This window comes from Camelus dromedarius, chromosome 6 (genome assembly GCF_036321535.1).
Source record: "Camelus dromedarius isolate mCamDro1 chromosome 6, mCamDro1.pat, whole genome shotgun sequence".
Lineage (NCBI taxonomy): Eukaryota > Metazoa > Chordata > Mammalia > Artiodactyla > Camelidae > Camelus > Camelus dromedarius.
The window spans coordinates 23,421,473-23,439,886 of record NC_087441.1 but is presented as its reverse complement, the minus strand read 5'-3'; the positions used below and the strand labels follow the sequence as shown (position 1 = coordinate 23,439,886).

The 18,414-nt window shown below is 47.2% G+C and overlaps 1 protein-coding gene across 1 annotated transcript; it reads left to right on the top strand.

Moving 5' to 3' along the window:
- Positions 1-1,487: 1,487 nt before the first annotated feature.
- On the top strand, positions 1,488-16,794 carry TNFAIP3 (TNF alpha induced protein 3). Its single transcript, XM_010983739.3, has 9 exons — positions 1,488-1,709; positions 5,051-5,355; positions 8,661-8,851; positions 9,493-9,640; positions 9,811-9,981; positions 10,807-10,987; positions 12,144-13,048; positions 13,709-13,890; positions 14,617-16,794. The coding sequence occupies exons 2-9, from the start codon at positions 5,061-5,063 to the stop codon at positions 14,899-14,901; spliced, it is 2,358 nt and encodes a 785-aa protein (XP_010982041.2). The 5' UTR covers positions 1,488-1,709; positions 5,051-5,060; the 3' UTR covers positions 14,902-16,794.
- The last annotated feature ends 1,620 nt before the right edge of the window (positions 16,795-18,414 follow it).

Sequence of the window (18,414 nt, the reverse complement as noted above, 5' to 3'; positions counted from 1 at the left end):
AGCTGAAAATATTTGTGAATGAGAAGACAAACACCAGGAGTTCTGGAGTTGGAAAAAATTCCAGCCATCAGTTTCAAATGATCAGCACCAGCCTTGGGACCTTGGTGATTCTCTGCTGTTAGAGTCACCAAAAAAGTACCTCCCTCCACCCAGCCCCCAGCCCCCAGCCCCGTTTCTGTGGGCCCTTACTGGAGAGAGGAGAATGTTTTTCTAATTCAAAACTTGAGATATCTAGCCGGACAAATATACCTAAGTCTACAAGGTATATTTTAGTCTGGTTCTAGTTTAGTCATTCTAGAAAATGAGCCAAGGAGGACACCAAGGCAGTAAAAGAGCCTAGTGCCCCTCCCTCCACAACTCATGTCCCTGCACTGCCCAGTGGCTGACACCTATTTCCACAGGACACCCTCTGGGTGAAGACAGTGCCATTAACATGCTATTTAATAAGGGGGTGGGGGCGGGAAACGGAGGGTAATAAGTATTATCAGCCTTTGGAACCGTGGGGTGAACTACTAGCACGACCTACTATCAGACTCATAAGGTCTTAGAAGCAAGTGGCAAGGACAGAAGGAGCTAGAAGCGATTTCTAAACTGAAATGCTACCTGAATTCGAGGCCAGCTGGGCGCCTGGTGTGCAGAAATGTAGAAAGGAAATCAATCAAGTGAGGGACGAGGCTGGCAAATGTTCTGATTCCTAATTTTACCTAAGACTGGCTTTGCCCCTGCAAATTTCAAGGCCACGAGGTCTGACGTCACCTAGGAGCGGCATCCCACGAGCCAGGGGCCCGGGACTGGCAGGAACGCTGGAAGTAGGGGCCAAGGGCTGTGACTGCAACTTTTTCTCGAAATCCCCCTGGGGGCCCAGAGTAGGGCGCTCCCCTACGAACTCATCACGTGCGCAGCCCAAGCGCTGCAAACCCGCGGAGGCCTGCGGTCCCGGGCTCCGGGGTGGTTTTTAGGGTTTTCTCTCTTTATTATTTCCCTTCTTGTTCTCCACAGTTGATGATTTTCTGCAGAAAAACGGCTGCGAAAAAGAACCTATTTCCAGTTCCCATCATTGCGATTTCCACATGGATGTGACGTTGGGCCCAGCTTCCGAAATGCCCAGGTGACTCACGCGGGGACACCCCGGGGCGGGGCGCAGGAGTTTCTCCGGCGGCAGGCGGGGCGGGGCGAGGCGAGGCGGGGCGGGGCGAGGCGGGGCGGGGCGGGGCGAGGCGGGGCGGGGCGCAGGTCACCTCCCTCGCCTCCTGCGCCTCCCGCGCCTCCTGCGCCCCCTGGCGGCGGCGGGAATACCCCCGAGTCCCGGCGCCGGGAGCCGGGCCCAGCGTCACGTGACTGGAAAGTCCCTGGGTGGAAATCCCCGGCTGTCCGCGGGCGGTAAAACAGAAAGGGAAAAAAGAGAACTGGCAGTCTGCAGCCTCCTCGGCGGCCAAGTGCAGCGAGCTAGGAGGCCGCGGGGGCGGAGCGGCGAGAGCGGCCGCCGAGAGAACTGCAGTGGCGGCGGCGGCGGCGGCGGCGGCGGCGGCGGCGGCGGCGGGCGAGATCCACACCCCCGGCCAGCCCGGCCGGCGAGCGAGCCCCGAGCCAGGCGTCCATGGGGCGCCGCCTCCACCCGGTCCCGACCCTGACCCGGACCCCAGCCTGCGGCGCGCGCCTGTCCTGACCTGCCCTTGGGATTTCGAGAGAGGATTGCGCAGCTCAGAGAGGTAACTGCCTCGTCCCCGTGCTATCTGCCACCGGCTCCAGGGGCAGGAGCTGCGGCTGCGAATTTGGCAGCGACCCGCAGGCGGGCCCCGTCGACCAGGCCTTGAGTTTACAGCGTTCCTGAAGGGGAGTTTGTTGGCCGTTTGTGCCCATTGCAGGTTCTGGACTGCTGGGAGTTGAGGTTGCCGTGCCAGATGTTGGGGGGTGACAGCCAGGCTTCCTCCAGCCAGCTGTTGCTTGCAGCTGATGGCAGAGAGCTTGAACTGCAGCTGCCTGGGGAAAGTGGCCCCGGGGCCGCTGGGTTGGGGGTGGTCGTTGATGTCTTTGCGGCGCGGCTTTTTTAGAATCAAACGCTGCATGCTTATGGCCACGTAGACCTTGCAGAATCGCTGTGGCTTCTTTCCAGATTGTGCAGCACCAGCCCAAAGGGTGGGATGTCGCAGGGGCAGCAAAGCCTGATGGGGTGGGGGGCCTGTCAGCTAACCTTTGCGGGGACAACTTGCAGACACTCGGAGTTCAGCAGCGTCGGAGAAGTGTGCATGTCGCAGGAGGTCGTCGGCCTGCCTGAGGGGGGTGGGTTACTCCAGTTTAGAGCATCTGCAGGCCCCTGCCCCCCAGTCAGACTGCCTTTGTCAGCCGGGGTCGTCCCACATCCTGCCACCTGGCCTTTCAGGAAAGCCGTGGTATTAAGTAAGGAAGGAGCTCAGCTCTTGTTGAGACCACTTTGTTTTCAGTTCTCCCTGCTTCCAATTTCCTTTCCTTGGAAAGCCGCTCTGGTCGAGTGTCTCAGGGTAGCCTCTGGGGAGAAACACTGTTTAAAGAGTCCTCTGGACCGCAAGTATTAAACAGGCAGTTACTGCTTTATTCTCGTTGTCTACGGTGCTCCTGGCTTTTTTTCCCCAATTCTTTGTACAATTTTTGAATTTGGCGGGGGGGGGGGGTTACTTTCTAAAAATTCAATGAGATATTTGTTGATAAAAGGGCAGTGAGGTAACAGAAATGTGAAAGAAATATTACAAGTAATATTGTATGTCTTTGCCTATAAGGACTTTACAATCGTAGCTCAGAAATTATCATAGGTCAGATTATTCCTTAATCTTAAATGTGGAGAAGTCCAAGTACTGGGTACTTGGGCACTTGTGCAGTGAGTTTTTATTTATTTTAAGGAGGCCATTCTGCAGGCTGTGCAAGGCTGAACCTATGAATGAGATGACACTGGGCTATCAAATCCTGACATTTGCATGTCTTGCCTATGGTTACGGCTCTCACTGAGAACTTTGCTGAAAGATCTTAGGTGCAGAAGAAAGTAATAGAAAAATCAGAAAAGCAAAAAGAGGCTGCACCTGGCTTGTTTCAAATCTTCCTCTTGCCTGCCTGTTTCCATGTGAGAGCAACAGGCACCACAACCACAGGTGTGGTGTTGTGAGACTGGCAAGGGGGCGGGTGTTGGAAGACCTGGCTTCCCGGCCAAGCGCTGCCCCTGGATGGCGTGGTTCCTACCTGAGCAGGACAGGTGCTTCAGCTGCCGTAGCTGGAGACAGAGATGGTCGCGTGATTTCAGGACGGGGAATGAGGTCATCTTTGATCTTTTAGCCTCAGCATCAAGCACAGCGCTCGGTGGTCAGGCAGTGGTAGTATGTGGTCAGGCCGTGCTTGTCAAGTGATGGATGGACAAATGAATGACATCGTGAAAGAGACTTCTCGTGTCACAAAGGGGAAGTGCGTGTGATTGTTTTGTCCCTTTGTTATGTCTGTGAGCCTGCCGTGATTTTGCCCAAATCCACCTGCAGGGAATGTCTGACATCAAAGGAGAGATTACCATTTGACCCAGAGAATGACTGACTTCTTCCAGGCATCATCCAGCAATCAGATGAGGAATCGCAATCTAAAACTACCACCAGAAAACTTAGAAGCAACCTTGGAGTCATCTAGCCCAAGTCTCTGTTCTGAGTGGGCTACGAGAATTTAGAGAATTTAGACCATTTTATCAGGGAGCCTAGACCCACCTAGGAGCGGCTTCCCAATAACCTAGGTTTCTTTCTTCCCCCTCTTACATAGGTTTACGTTCTTTCTCAGCTAGAGGCTTGCCCTGGCAAAAAGTATGATACAGAAGTGGGATTGACAACTGGGGTAAAACTTCCTAGGGACCCTCTTCATGCTCTGAAACTGTCTTTGTCTGGAAATTAGGATGGATGATAAGCACCCTGCTAAGGGCCAGTGAATTCAAGCCGGCTCTCCACACAGCTCTAGGATGTAGAGGTCCAAGGTTCTGTCAACTCACAGCATCGGTTGGAGATGCTGGGTTTTGCCCCACTCCTCTTTCATTTGCCCTGAGTGGCCCCTCTGGCTGAAATTTCTTTTCTTGTCTGCTTCCAGCCTTTCCTTTCTTTCTACCAGCTGATTATGCTTGAGGATTTCAGGGTGAAGACAGAGTGGGAAATGCATCAGTCTTGGTACATAGAGGACGATAATAGAATTTGGTTGGCAGTTGTTCAAGCAGTGCAGCTCCAATATCTGCTCTTGCAAGTAGGATTTATTATTCTGTTATTATAACATTTCCTTTTCTTATGTTGTAAAGCTCAGTGGAGAGGTTCTGAAAGCCTGCTGACCGTTTGCTCTGAAAATTGCAAAGCATCTTGCTGGAAATAGGCTTTTTTGTTGTTTATAAAACATTCAGTTTTAGCTCTATATTACTAATACATTTTATAAATAAACTCTTTATACATATTTCTCCCTGGGACTAAAGAGGAAACTCCAGTCCACAGCCTCAGTGGCAGCATAAAATTGCAAGATTTTCCGCAAAATATTCACTGTCTTTCCAGTATGGGGAGGGAGTGCTTAAAAGCAATAAATCAAGATTTTGCCTAAGAGCAACGATTGCTTGGTGGTCTTCTTAGAAGAAGAGCCAGACTTGTCAGGGCTACGTTGTGCCTGTAACTGGCATTCAGGGCTCTTAAAATTCAATTGCTGACCCAGAGTAGTATCAGAGTAGCATGGGAGCTTCATTCGGGTTATGGGGCAGAGTACCTGCTGCTGACAGACAGGCTTGGCTCCCTGACAAACGTTACTGAAAACACGGGTTATTCCCCTCCCCCTCAGTACCCACTCCCCGCCTTCCTTCTCCTGTTTAGACTAATCTTTAAAAGTGATGTAACTTAAAACAGTCCAGTGTGAGTTAATCTTTGGGGCCAGCTAGTATCCTGGGAGTAGAGGTGACTAAGATCCTTTGCCTACCAATTAGGGTAATGACCAGATCAGACGCTGGGGTTTCCTGCAGGCAGGTGTATAAGAGTAATATCAAAGGCGAGCTAACGGAGTGGGGTTTTCTTTCCCTCCTCTTCAGATATAGCACAATGGCTGAGCAACTTCTTCCTCTGGCTTTGTATTTGAGCAATATGCGGAAAGCTGTGAAGATAAGAGAGAGAACTCCAGAAGACATTTTTAAACCTACCAATGGAATCATTCACCATTTTAAATCCATGCACCGATACACGCTGGAAATGTTCAGAACTTGCCAGTTTTGTCCACAATTTCGGGAGATCATCCACAAGGCTCTCATTGACAGAAACATCCAGGCCTCCCTGGAAAGCCAGAAGAAACTCAACTGGTGTCGGGAAGTCAGGAAGCTTGTGGCACTGAAAACAAATGGTAAGACATGCTTTTTTCCCGGGGGCGGTGGGGGCAGGGGTTTGACTCCCAGGGTGCTGGGTCCCCATTCATTAAAAGGTAACAGCCCCAGCCCAGCCCCAAATCACATCTCTCCAGGCCATAGACACCTTAGGACAGAGACTCTATAAGGGGCGTGTGATGAGAGCAGGCTTGTTTTATGGCTGTTTTAATTAAGGCTGTTTTCTAGTTGTGTGTATTAGAAAGCAGAGCACACTGAGGCTTGGGGAATGCATTTCTAGACACCATGCACCCATTAAGTGTATATGTCTGGTATGTATGTATGACTTCGGTATCTAATTCTTTTTGACTGTTTAATCATCTGTAAAATGCCCTTCCCTAGCCAGTAATGCAAATATTAAAAGGCTTTAAGTTCACAAGGAAAGCCTCGTGTGAAAATTGGTATTGTTCCCCACTGTCCTTAGAAAATGCTTACACTTCTTGAATCGATGGCATTTTATGGGTTAAGCAATAGCTGTTGTCAGTTCCTCCCTTACCTACGTTCGGTTGCCTGTGGTCCCATGAAATGCATTAAAAAGATATTTGAGTTTCTTAGTGCAGATTTTAGGCCTCTACTTCATTATTTTTAGGGATTCCTAGTACTGAATTTCTTGCTACGTGTGCCTGTCTGCCCAATGGCCATTTATGACTGATAGCTGTTTCCTGCTCTAAGCTTTACTGTTTTGATTTTTAATTATTTCCTTTGAGCAGAAGTATGTGCATCACAGAAACATTCAAGCATACTGTTTCATGCAGGTCAAAATTCTGCTTTATAGATGTAGCTAATTATTACAAGAAGTGCGTAGACAACTAAATGCTTACAGTCTAGGTAAAAGCAGGAGTCTCTTGTCCTTAGATCAGTGACAGTCCTAAGCTATCCCAATCAAAATAATACATCAAAGGGCAAAATAATACATCCTAGTTGACAATGAGATGATAAGAACATTAACTTAATGAAATTCATTTGTACATTCCCTTTGGCCATTTTTGACTTGGGTAACGTGGCATGATTGAGGGACATGCTTTTGGCTTTGGTTCTGGGGGTCAGGCGCAACACCTCAAGATTACTTTTATTTTTGAAGCACAGATTCTTAGAAACACAGAAAGAAAACTGGGGATTGCTAGTGTTTACATTGTTGTTGGCATTAAATCAAGTGATGCTTGGGAGCAGGTAATTATGTTAAGTCATCATCAAGGAGTTTGTATTCCTGACAGTTTATGGTTTTAACTCTCTCCTATTTTGTTGCAAAAAGAGGTGGAGTCAGCTTTGGGAAAGTTGGAAACAAAGAGATTCTTCCAAATTAGAAATATGGTAGAAAGAGAAAATCCATATTATGAACAGAATTAACTGAGATTTTAGGTCTAACTTGCTGCAGTCCCTTAAAGAAAAATGGATATAATGTAAAGAGTAAACACTTGTTTTGCAAAGATATGTCACTTAAATCCAGGATTCATGCTACAAATAAGACTACGAAATCAGGTGCATTTTGATATCGTTTTCTGGGAAATCGAGATTTTTAGGCTCAGAATCCTTTTATTTCCCCACTTGCACGAAAATTCCTTAAAATTCTGGAAAAGGAAGACAAGGTATTTAGGGGAGGGAGGAAAACAAATGACTTTTCCTCTCTGATTTTATTAGCAGCGTTGTTTTTTAAGCCTGCCCCCAGTAGGAGGGTTCTACGGAGTCAGTGGTCTGTTTGGGGAGGGGTGATTCACAAGTTCGCATTTGAGGATATGAGACTGTGGTGTATGAGGAAGGGAGTAGGAGGCATAAAATTGAAACTTCATGTGAAAAATCCCAGCGTCTATTGGCTGCCGCGATTTCACTTGTATAATGAGTAGCCTGATTCCAGCTCACCCTGACCACACCCACTTGGAAAGTCCAGGGTGCACTTCGCAGTTTAAATGTCTACACATCAGAACAAAAAGTACAATGGCTGTTGCTCAATTGCTAGTCAAATAACTTAGCACTGGGGAATTCCAGATGTTACTTAGGGAATTTTATGCTGCTGCATCTCAATAAAGAACTGAAAGTAAGCACAAGAAGAAGAAAAAAAGCCTTATCTTTGCTCTAGATTTTGCAAAGGGGAAATTTCAACAGTGCAATTGTTGCCACACTTCTGCCAAGACACACGGCTTAAGCGATCTTTTTTGTTCGTTTGTCTAAATGCTGGTTTTTCTAAGTGCGTAAATTGAAGGGATACTGGCTGTGGCCATATATTTGAGGGTTTTTTTTGTTTTTGGTTGGGTTTTTTTTTTCTGTTTGACTATAATTAAAATATGGTAACATTTCAAGTAACTTTATTGCCCTGTAGAGCAGTGTAAGAAACCAGTTGAACTTTTCTTCATGAAAAACAGTTATGCACTTGCCAAAGGAGACTAAGGAGTTAACTTTTTAATGTTAAACATCCCTCCAAAACGTTTATTCTTTGGAGGTCAAAGAATGCAGGCTCGTGAATTGTGGATTTTAAGCTATGAAAGTAACAAAGTGATGGAATAAAATTAGACCTGTCTTTTTCTCAGAATGCTCAGTATTCTGAAAATGCCAGTAAACAATGAATTATGTTTGAAATGCAGCCACCCAGGCCCTCGTTAGCTCTGTGAAAGAACTCCATGATTGCTGACAGACGGGTTCACTCAAGGCATTGCTAGGGAGCGGGGGCCAGCAGGCAGTAGGTAACTGTGTATTCTCAGTCCCAGCTTACAAATGAGAAGAGGAAACTCCCAGGCCCCCAGAACTGCAGTGGGATGGTCAAGCCACTCAGTCATAGCTAGACTGTCCCTGTCTAGTAGATGGAGCCCAACCAGCTTCCTGGTTTGAGCGTGTTGCCCTGTGTAGGGTCACAGAGTAATAGTGCCAGCGTCTTAGCCAGAAAATCAAGGAATGTTAGCAAGGGATGGACTTTAGAGATCATAATCCGATGCCCTCATTTCACAAAGAGGAAAAATACTCTCAGAGGTTAAGGAATTTCCCTCCAATGTCATCTAATCTAGTTAGGGCAGAGCCAGCCTGGAACCAAGGTCTCCTGACTCTCAGTCCCTGGTTCCCTGGCTCTGTTAGGATCATTCATTTAAAATACAAGTGAGAAGAATGATATTCACCTTAAAGCCGTCATTGCCTTGTGGAATGTTACCACTTGGCCCTTTGACTAAATAATGAAGCCCTTTGCATTTCTCCCAAGCCTCCCATTGGGTCCCTGATGGTAGCAGTAAGGCTCATTTATTCCAGAAAGCTTTTCCGGGCCTTAGATGTGGATGGCTTGAATTTGCCCCGCTTCTGTCCGCAGGCGACGGAAACTGCCTCATGCACGCTGCTTCCCAGTACATGTGGGGTGTTCAGGACACAGACCTGGTCCTGAGGAAGGCGCTCTTCAGCACCCTCAAGGAGACTGACACGCGCAACTTCAAATTCCGCTGGCAGCTGGAGTCTCTAAAGTCTCAGGAATTCGTGGAAACAGGACTTTGCTACGATACCCGGGTATGTTGTGTATCCCCGTCAGCATCTGTGGACGGAGCTCCATGGAGGGAAAAGGGTACCTTAGGCCGGTCCCTGCTCTCAGGGAGCGTTTGATTTGCCAGGTCATGTGAACTTGGCAAAGCGGAGTCAATGGAAAACACCAGAAACCTCCTGTGGGATGATCCCCAGGCTTTGACACTGCGGGGAGACTCCCAGGCAGGAGCTTCCCAGCTGGAGAGTCATTTTAGCACGTTCTTTCTGATCAGGGCCTTCCCTGTGGTGTTTTGGTTGGCTTTCAGTTTGATTACCCTTTGCATGCTTTGCTGAGCCAGCCAATCAAATTCAGGTGGTGCCTCCCATCTTCAGTCACAAGTTTGGGATTTTTGTGCACCTTCGGATGGGGGGCTTCGAGGTCATGCCTCATCAGGGATTTTTTCTGAAAGCAGGTGCTGTCCCCATCCTCCCCTACTTTTGAATTTGCCTTGCTAGTGGAAAAAAGTAAAGGAAGAAAACCAAAATGGGGAAAACAGGGTGACTGTTTGAATGATGATTTAGAGAAAGGGGAAAAGTAAGCTGAGTGCTGTAAATAAACAATTACAGAGTGAAGCCAGAATTGTCTCAGAGTGCAGAGTACGCTCAATCGTTTCGCTCTCCCCCCTCAGAATTGGACTGATGAGTGGGACAACCTTGTCAAAATGGCATCCACAGACGCCCCGGCAGCCCGGAGTGGGCTTCAGTATCATTCACTGGAAGAAATACATGTATTTGTCCTTTGCAACATCCTAAGAAGGCCCATCATTGTCATTTCAGGTGAGATGCTTGCAGATGGCTTATCTGTATTTAAGTTTATTTATTATTTATTTTCAGCTGCTTTAGCTCTTGGGAAGGTCCACACCACCGAAGTTGTAGGCGATTATAGCTAATGGAATCCTATGGAAGTCACGGAGGGCCTTATTTTTCCTTTCTCTTTCCTTAAACAGACAAAATGCTGAGAAGTTTGGAATCGGGTTCCAATTTCGCTCCTGTGAAGGTGGGCGGAATTTACTTGCCACTCCATTGGCCTGCCCAGGAATGCCACAGATACCCCATCGTTCTCGGCTATGACAGCCAACACTTCGTACCCCTGGTGACCCTGAAGGACAGTGGACCTGGTGAGAAAACTGAGCATCTGTTCACATTTGTAACTGCTGGTAGATACCAGTACACCCTGTGCCTACTGAACGTCAGGGTTCACTCTTTTGCTCCTAATTGAAATAGTGTCATTTAAGTATATTAGTTTTATTTAAATATAGTAATCTGTCATTTATTTGATTAGCAGCAGTAAAGCAGTGACAGTAATCATAATGCCCCTCCCTGCCTTTTTGTGTTTAGTTTGGAAAGTACTTTCAGCATGTTAGTGGCAAGTAGGAGATACATGTGTATGGCATATTAAGGCACACAGAACCCTTAATATAGTGCCTGACATGAGGCAGGTAAATGGTGGTTTAGCTATTACTGTGATAGCTTAATGTGGAATGAATAAGGCACTGGGTAAGTACTTTGGATACATTATTCTATCTATTTCATCCTCACAGAATCCCCGTGGATGCTGTAAGCACTGGTAACCTTATTTTACAGATAAGACACTGGAAGCTCAGAGAGGTTAAATAATTTGCCTGATATCACAGAGCTGGATAGTGGCAAGTCAGGATTCGAACTCAGGTCAATCTGATTCTGAAGTGTGGGAATTTGACCAATACGATTCACTGCCTCCAGGCCTCTAAATATTCTGTGAGCTTCCTGGAAACAGTACATTTTCTATTAGAGTTCAGCACAGTTTGTTTCCACATTTGATTTTGTGGCTAGATAATACTTTTCCACTCTGTAATTATATCCTTTCTGCATTTTCAAAATGTAGTCATTATATACATGGCCTCACACATAATCTCATGCAGTAGGATTGTATTTGGCTTATGTGTTACTTTTTTTTCCCTCAGAAATTCGAGCTGTCCCACTCGTTAACAGAGAGCGGGGAAGATTCGAAGACTTGAAAGTTCACTTTCTGACAGATCCTGAGAATGAGATGAAGGAAAAGCTGCTCAAAGAGTACTTGACGGTGATAGAAATCCCAGTCCAAGGCTGGGACCATGGCACCACCCATTTAATTAACGCTGCAAAGTAAGCAGTTTGTTTTTAGCACCATCGTTTGTCATCTTCCGCTGTTTTTACTTCAGCCACAGAGGCTGCTGCCACCCCAAAGCTCAACAGTAAAGATATTTGAAGCCAGTTTCCTCCAATGTGAAACAAATTCAGAGGCTTGTATGAGAGTGAAAGACATTCATTTCAGGCAGTACTGGCTTTGCTTTCAAATGGGAACAAGCAGCTTATCTGTAATGATTTTCCTGCCTGTTTGGATGTGAGAGTCGGAACTGTGGCTTCTAAAAGGGTGTTTACATCAAGGGGTGGTTTTTTTTTAATTGCCCTAGTGCTAGACCAGCAAGTGAAAATTCTTGGAAACAAAAGCCTCTTTCTCTTGGCTTCTGGGTAAGGCAGACGCGTCAGACACAGACTGAGCTGTCAAATGTTTAAGGTTGCAGACACATGACTTTGCCACAGGGAGAAGGGAGGAGAGACCCAGGGTGCAGGTTGTACAGGTATCGAAATTGTCAGTACTGGCTTTATGATAAAGAGATGCCTGTTTCCTAGAATTTGAAAGACACAGGAAAAGACCGAGAAGGCCTAAGAGAATCGGTTTCTCCAAGTGGAGATGGACAAATTACAGAGTCAGAAGTCAGAACGTAGCACCTGGGGGTGTGTCCACCTCTTAGTGACCGCTCCTGCAGTTAACGCTAATAGGAACCAGGTGTACGGTGAAAATTAATAACAGCAGAATTCAGAACACAAAGTTCCAGCGTAGTTAGTGCTATAAAGTAGGCTAGTCTCAAATGAATACCCTGAATAATATTTCACTAGAAATTTAGTCTCTGAGAAGTTAGAAAATAAAAGTGACATTTTCAAAAAAGAATAGAGTAATGAAGTGTGGTGGCAGCCCCTGCACATCTCTTTCCTTAGAATTATCTGTAATTTGGGGTGAACCAAAATTGATCAAATAAAATTGTGATTCTGGAAATAATGACATCTTCTCAGCAGGATTGGCCTGTGCTGTGTTAGAGATGTAAGCTCTATCACAGGCTGCAGTTCAGTGAACAGTTACAAGGTTATTGCTGCGATCCACATTCTACAAGTTCGCTCTCTGAGCTGATGATGTAAAATTGTGTGTCTGTGTGTGTGTCTGTGCACAGCCGTAGTCTCACATTTCCCTTTTGGTCTTTAGGTTGGATGAAGCGAACTTACCAAAAGAAATAAATTTGGTAGATGATTACTTTGAACTTGTCCAGCATGAGTACAAGAAGTGGCAAGAAAATAACGAGCAGGGGCGGCGAGACACGCACCCTCCGAATCCTTTGGAACCTTCCATCCCCCAGCTTTCTCTCATGGACATAAAATGTGAAACACCCAACTGCCCTTTCTTCATGTCCGTCAACACCCAGCCGTTTTGCCACGAGTGCTCGGAGCGGCGGCAGAAGAACCAGACCAAAGCCCCGAAGCCCAACTCCAAGCCAGGCCCCGAGGCGCTCCCCGGCCTGGCACTCGGGGCCTCTCGGGGCGAAGCCTGGAGCCCCAAGGAGCCCTCCGGGGGCCCCCACTCGGCCCCTCCGACGGCGCCCAGCCTCTTCTTGTTCAGCGAGACTACGGCCATGAAGTGCAGGAGCCCCGGCTGCCCTTTCACGCTCAACGTGCAGCACAACGGATTCTGCGAGCGCTGCCACCACGCCCGGCAGCTGAACACCGGCCAACCCTTGGACCCCGCACCCCACCTGGACCCCAGCAAGTGCCGGGCCTGCCTCCAGGATGTCACCAGGACGTTTAACGGGATCTGCAGCACTTGCTTTAAAAGGGCTACGGCCGAGCCCACCTCAGACCTCGGCTCCAGCATCCCACCTGCCTGTCACCAGCGCTCCAAGTCCGACCCCTCACAGCTCATCCCAAGCCTCTCCCCTCACTCCTGCCGCCGGGCCGGGGCCGAGGCCCCCTCCGGCTGCCACTCCCCAGCCACGCGGACACCAGGGGACAGGACTGGGACGAGCAAGTGCAGGAAAGCGGGGTGCATGTATTTTGGGACTCCAGAGAACAAAGGCTTTTGCACGCTGTGTTTCATTGAGTACAGAGAAAATAAACGTGAGTAAGATAATGGATTTCCCTAACCCCCATTCCAAAGCCCATCCAGAAGGCGGTTTGCTCCTGAACCTCAAAAAGGGAACCCCTCTGTGCCGCAGGGTAGAGTGTGGTTGGCAAAGGGAGACAGTCACGGTGGCTCTGCCAGTGCACGTGGAGACAAAAGGCCCAGACTAGCATGCGCTAAGACCCAAAAGCACCCAGTAGGTAGAGTTCAGAGAATTTGTTTTTATAAAGTCACACGGTGTCATGTGTATAAGATGGAGTTTAAGCTAGACTTCTTTTGAAACTTCGGCATCATAGAGAAAACGCAAAACCTGAAGAGCAGTAGGTAGAAAGAAGGGGTCTCCGCTGACATTGTAAGAACGCGTGCTTTTAGAAATTGCAGATTTTGAAAGAAGGACAGGCAGTTAATATCTCAGTTCTGTAACTGTGGTCGAACTGTGTAGCAGGTTCATAAGCAAGAAGTTTGTAAAGTCAGAGATGTTTCAGTAATGGTACTATTATTGTGTATTACTTGCCGAGCTTCTAGGAGGCTGCTCTCATGGGTACAGCGAAGAGTGGCCTCATCTGTATGTGCAGGACCCTGTTTGTTTCTCTGTGTCAGTGTCTCTCTGCTCAGTGACCCATATGTGTTGCTGATTAGCCTCATCTCTCTTCTAGATTTTGTCGCTGCCTCAGGGAAAGCCAGTCCCACAGCCTCCAGGTTCCAGAATGCTGTCCCCTGTCTGGGGAGGGAGTGTGGTGCCCTGGGAAGCACCGTGTTTGAAGGATACTGTCAGAAGTGTTTCATCGAAGCTCAGAATCAGAGATTCCATGAAGCAAAAAGGACTGAAGAACAACTGGTAAGACATTCCCCTCTTCTGTGGCCCGGCCTCCTCGCTGGAGCAGTTTCTTCCGGCTGTGATATGCAGCCTCTCCTACCTGCCAAGTTCCAGGGAAGAATTGGGGGGAAGTCACTGTGGCCCCCAGGATTGGAAGCACAGCAGTTCCTATTGATTTTCATGGCCTAAGTTTACTACAGAATTCATTTTAAGTGGCATATAAAATCATCTGTAGAATAAAACCTCTTAAGGCCTCCAAAGAGCCAGATGGCCATGAGAGACTTCTTGGGTTTGCAGTAGAAGCACAGACATCTAAGTGGCCGGCAGCCTTTCTTAAGTAACCCTCTATCATGAGATGGAAGCAGGAGGCGCAGGGCATCCCAGGGCCTCCACTTACTGACTTACGAGAAAAGCAGGCACTAATTAAGAAGCACCTCTTCCGTTGGCTGTGGAGTGGTAGGGACTCTGTCTAGATGAAGGCAGCATAGTGTTAATACAAATGGAAGTGAACTGGGCCGGCATTTGCCAGCCTCCCTCCTGGGATTGGTGCTTCCGCTTGACCTCCCAGGAGCCTGATCTGTTTTCATGGGTTGGTGAGGAAAGGTCCTTGGAGACTCCTGTCCCCTTGGTTAGGCAGACACTCTTCACCCCACAGAGCCCTTTGTAGGACCCCCGCTGTTCAAAGAGACAGCACTGCTCTCCCTGAGAAAAGTGAGCAATGGTTTTTTCTGCTCTCTCTCCACCCAGAGATCCAGCCAGCGCAGAGACGTGCCCCGAGCCCCCCAGAGCGCCTCCAGGTCCAAGTGCACCCGCGCCACCTGCAGGAACGTCCTGGCCTGCCGCAGCCAGGAGCTCTGCTTGGAGTGCCAGCCGCTCAGCCAGCGAGCGGGCCCGGGCCCCCGGCGGCCAGAGCTCGTCCCCGAGGAGCCCCCCACGCAGCGCTGCCGGGCCCCCGCCTGCGACCACTTCGGCAATGCCAAGTGTAACGGCTACTGCAACGAGTGCTTTCAGTTCAAGCAGATGTACGGCTGACCCGAAGCTGGCAGGCCCACCCCAGCCCAGAGCGGCCTGGAGCCTTAGCCAGCGTGGTGCTATGCTCTCAGTGCCCCGGTGCCACCGGAGGGTCTGTCCCTGCATGGAGTGTCTCTAAACAGGGGAGGAAAGACACACTCAGTCACGGCCAGGAATCTGAGCGAAGCATGTGACCGGCAGCAGGTGGTGTCGGATTCAGCCCGGGGTCCTCCCCTTCTCCTCCCAGGCAGAAGGCCAGGAACTTCATGGACTTCATACCAGGGCCAGGACTGCTTCATCACCTTCCGAGGAAAGGGAAAAGACACACAGTTCAGAGCTGTTCCCTGCCCTCCATCAGCATCTCTCAGAGACAGGGAGGCGGAGCCTCGGGGCCGCAGGCCCTCTGCCAGAAGCTCGGGAAGCCCAGGCAAAGTGGACAGATTCCGGGGTCAGTCGGTGGTGGTTTTTCCCTGCCTGCCTTGTTCCTTTCCCACAGACACGGCAGAAGCAGAACCATCCACGGACTGTGATTCTGACGCTGCTGAGACCAAACACATTTGTGATGAAAAGCCAACCTGCTGCTCTTTACGATATGCACCTTTTAAGACTCAGAATAAGTCAGTGGGCAGAAGGGTACCTCTTTTGGTTATCACTGTCTTTACTTCTCAAGGTTAGCTTGAACTGAGGTGTGCATAGAGATATATTCATATATAATGTCCCCTTATATTATGTATGAGGGAATTTTTTTATGTCGAGATGCTGCCCTAGAGGTTTAAGTAAGAAGACTGAATAATAATAACCTATTTTCTGGTTGTTGTTGGGGCAGGCACCTCTTCTATACACATGAACTCAACCAGCTACCTTGTTAAAAGGAGCTCCGTGTATGTCTGTCAGTCACTTTATTTATTTTATTGCAAACTTTAAGGTTATTTAAGTGAAGATCTCTCTTCTGGTCTGAGCAACATGCTGTACTGTTTTCTTGAGACATCATATTTGCTTTCAGTCACATCACAGACCCAGGCAAGTTCCTGACCACAGTGGGGGAGTCGGGCTCTTCCTTGCACTTCGATTGCCTTCCCTGGGAAAGAAGGAATTGCATCTGTAGGAAATTCATTAAAATCTCACGCTTCTTCATGAAACTTTGGCTAGTGCCACCTCCCAGGCCCTCAATAAGAAACCTCACTCCATGTTGTTTAAATGCTTCTGTGTATCCTACCTCCTTAGAGAGATGATTGGGAAGGAACCGGGATGAGATTGGACAAAGTCACTGGAAAAGATGTTGCCTCTCTTTGCTATGTCACTGCTGTGTCCTGGGGTGCTGGGCAGCGACCTTGTGTCCAGTGGCCCCTGAACATTGGGATAGCAAAGTCTTAATACCTTGAGTAAGCAGAAATTTCTTACTGTGCTTAGCCTATAATTTCTCTGTGTGCTTTGTGTTACTGTCATACTTGTTCTAGAAAAAAGGGAGGGGAAACACATTTTCCCAGAGGTAAAGGCTGCTATTTTGTGTTTGTTTGTGTGTTTGGTATTCTGACCTGAAAGTCTTGGCTCTCTATAACTCTCCATGGTCTTTACTTGTACTATGTGATGTGTTTTCCCCTTGGAACACCATAAACCTTTTTCCTTCACATAACCTTTATAATTTCTTTCTAAATTGTTCAAATAAACATCAGTTTTCTTCACCTAGTTCTTTTAAAGTTGCTGTTTTACTATTTTATGTGTTTCAATATTTTCATCCTTAATGTGAAAAGTGGAAATATTTATACTTATTATAGAAAGCATTTGAAATTTGCACATTTAGTTGTCTGATAGAAAACTGTCGGCTCTGTGTTGGCTTTTTTCAAGATTCCTTAAATTGAAATGTAACTTTTCACAAAAGTCAATATTAAAAAAAATAAATTATTTAAGAACAAATTTTGATGTGTTTTGTTTATGAATGCTGAAAGGAAAAGGCCCAGATATTAAGACCATGCTTCTCAAATAATTTTATTTCAAGTTACACCCGAGCAGGGGATACATCTCTCACCCATGGATAGTAAGAGACCTGACCTTGAAGGGTAAGGCATCTGGTTTAAAAATGAGGACACAGAGGCCCAGAGGGGAGTGGGGAACACCTGCCAGTGCCCGTTCCTGCAAGATGCTAGGTACCTGTGCTCCTCAGATGGTTCCTGCCCTGAGCCTTTGTAAAGTGCAGCAAGAGAAGACAAGAGGGAGAAGCAGAGAGAGAAAGAAAGAAATTAGAGGGAGAGGAAGGAGAAGTGATGTGAGACTTCTCGGGTCAGACCTTAGAAGAGATGACCTATGGCTGTGTTGGCCACAAGCACTGGCAGCACATGACCTGGGAAGTTAGTTATAAGTGGCTCATTCTTCCACCCCATACAAATGTACCCACAGAGGACTGATTCTGGAGGGCTGTGCAACTCCTGGAACCTTTTTTTATTTTTAAGCTCCCCCAAGAAGCTTCTGACCATCAGCCAGATTTTAGAACAATGCATTTAAAAAATATTTATAGTATTTTTAAACCTACTGTGGGAACTTCTAACGTACAAGAAAGTAGAGAGGAGTGCAGTGAACCCCCATATATCCATCATCCAGTTTCAACAGTTACCGACATTTTGCCAAGTTTATTTCATTTTTCATCTTTTTTTTTTTCTGGGTTATTTCAAAGCAAATTCCAGATATTGTGTCCTGACACAAATACATCAGTGTGCATCTCTAATTGATAAGAATCTGTTCTTTTTACATAACCACCACTGTTAACACTTAGCTAAATGATTTTTTAAACAATCCAATCCTAAGTATGTATTCTAATTTCTCAGATTGTCAACTATACAGACACTTGTTGCTTTTGATTGCTAACATTTCTTAAAACTCTCTTATTCGGTAATATTCCATTTTAATTTTTCATGCTATTCATTAAGGCAATTAGGTCATCTGGACTAGCTCATTTTCTGGATTTGGCTGATCGCTTTCTTTTGGTCTCATTTAACTTGTTTTTCCAGACTTCTTATTAGATTCCGGATCAGTTAGGCAAGAATAGTTCTCAGGTGGTGCTTTGTGTGTCCCACGGCGCCCCATCCTGTCTGAGCTGTATGAACAGTTACCCAGAGAAATCACAAAGCCTCCACTTGACCTCTTTCCTTTTTCTCCACTCTTCTTCCATCTCTCACCCGGCTTAAACACTACAATTCTTCAATCATCATGATGAATATAAGCATTTGACCATAAGTCATCAGGATGTCTAAAATAGGAAGTGACTTATAATTAGCAAATTAGCTCTGACTCAGAGGACTGGCACACAGAAAGAGAAATAGGGCAGGTTTGGAGGGCAGTGAGGTTGCCACTGAGGGCAGATCTCCAATCTGGAGCAGTGGGTGGACCTCAGGGGTTGGGGACCCTATAAAGAAATCATAGGTACAATTTTATATTGCGGTGGGTACATTATCTTTCTGAAGTGGGACCAGCGGCTTTTGGCAGAGTCTCAAAAAAATTGATGACTTTCCAAAAAGGCAAAAAACCTAACATGGAAGCTGA

Bases quoted from the DNA above. Each gene is read 5' to 3' on its own strand.
- TNFAIP3 (XM_010983739.3), top strand. From the start codon at position 5,061: ATGGCTGAGCAACTTCTTCCTCTGGCTTTGTATTTGAGCAATATGCGG. The intron at 5,356-8,660 runs GTAAGACATGCT...TTCTGTCCGCAG, and splicing joins TGTGGCACTGAAAACAAATG to GCGACGGAAACTGCCTCATG. The intron at 13,891-14,616 runs GTAAGACATTCC...CTCTCCACCCAG, and splicing joins AAAGGACTGAAGAACAACTG to AGATCCAGCCAGCGCAGAGA.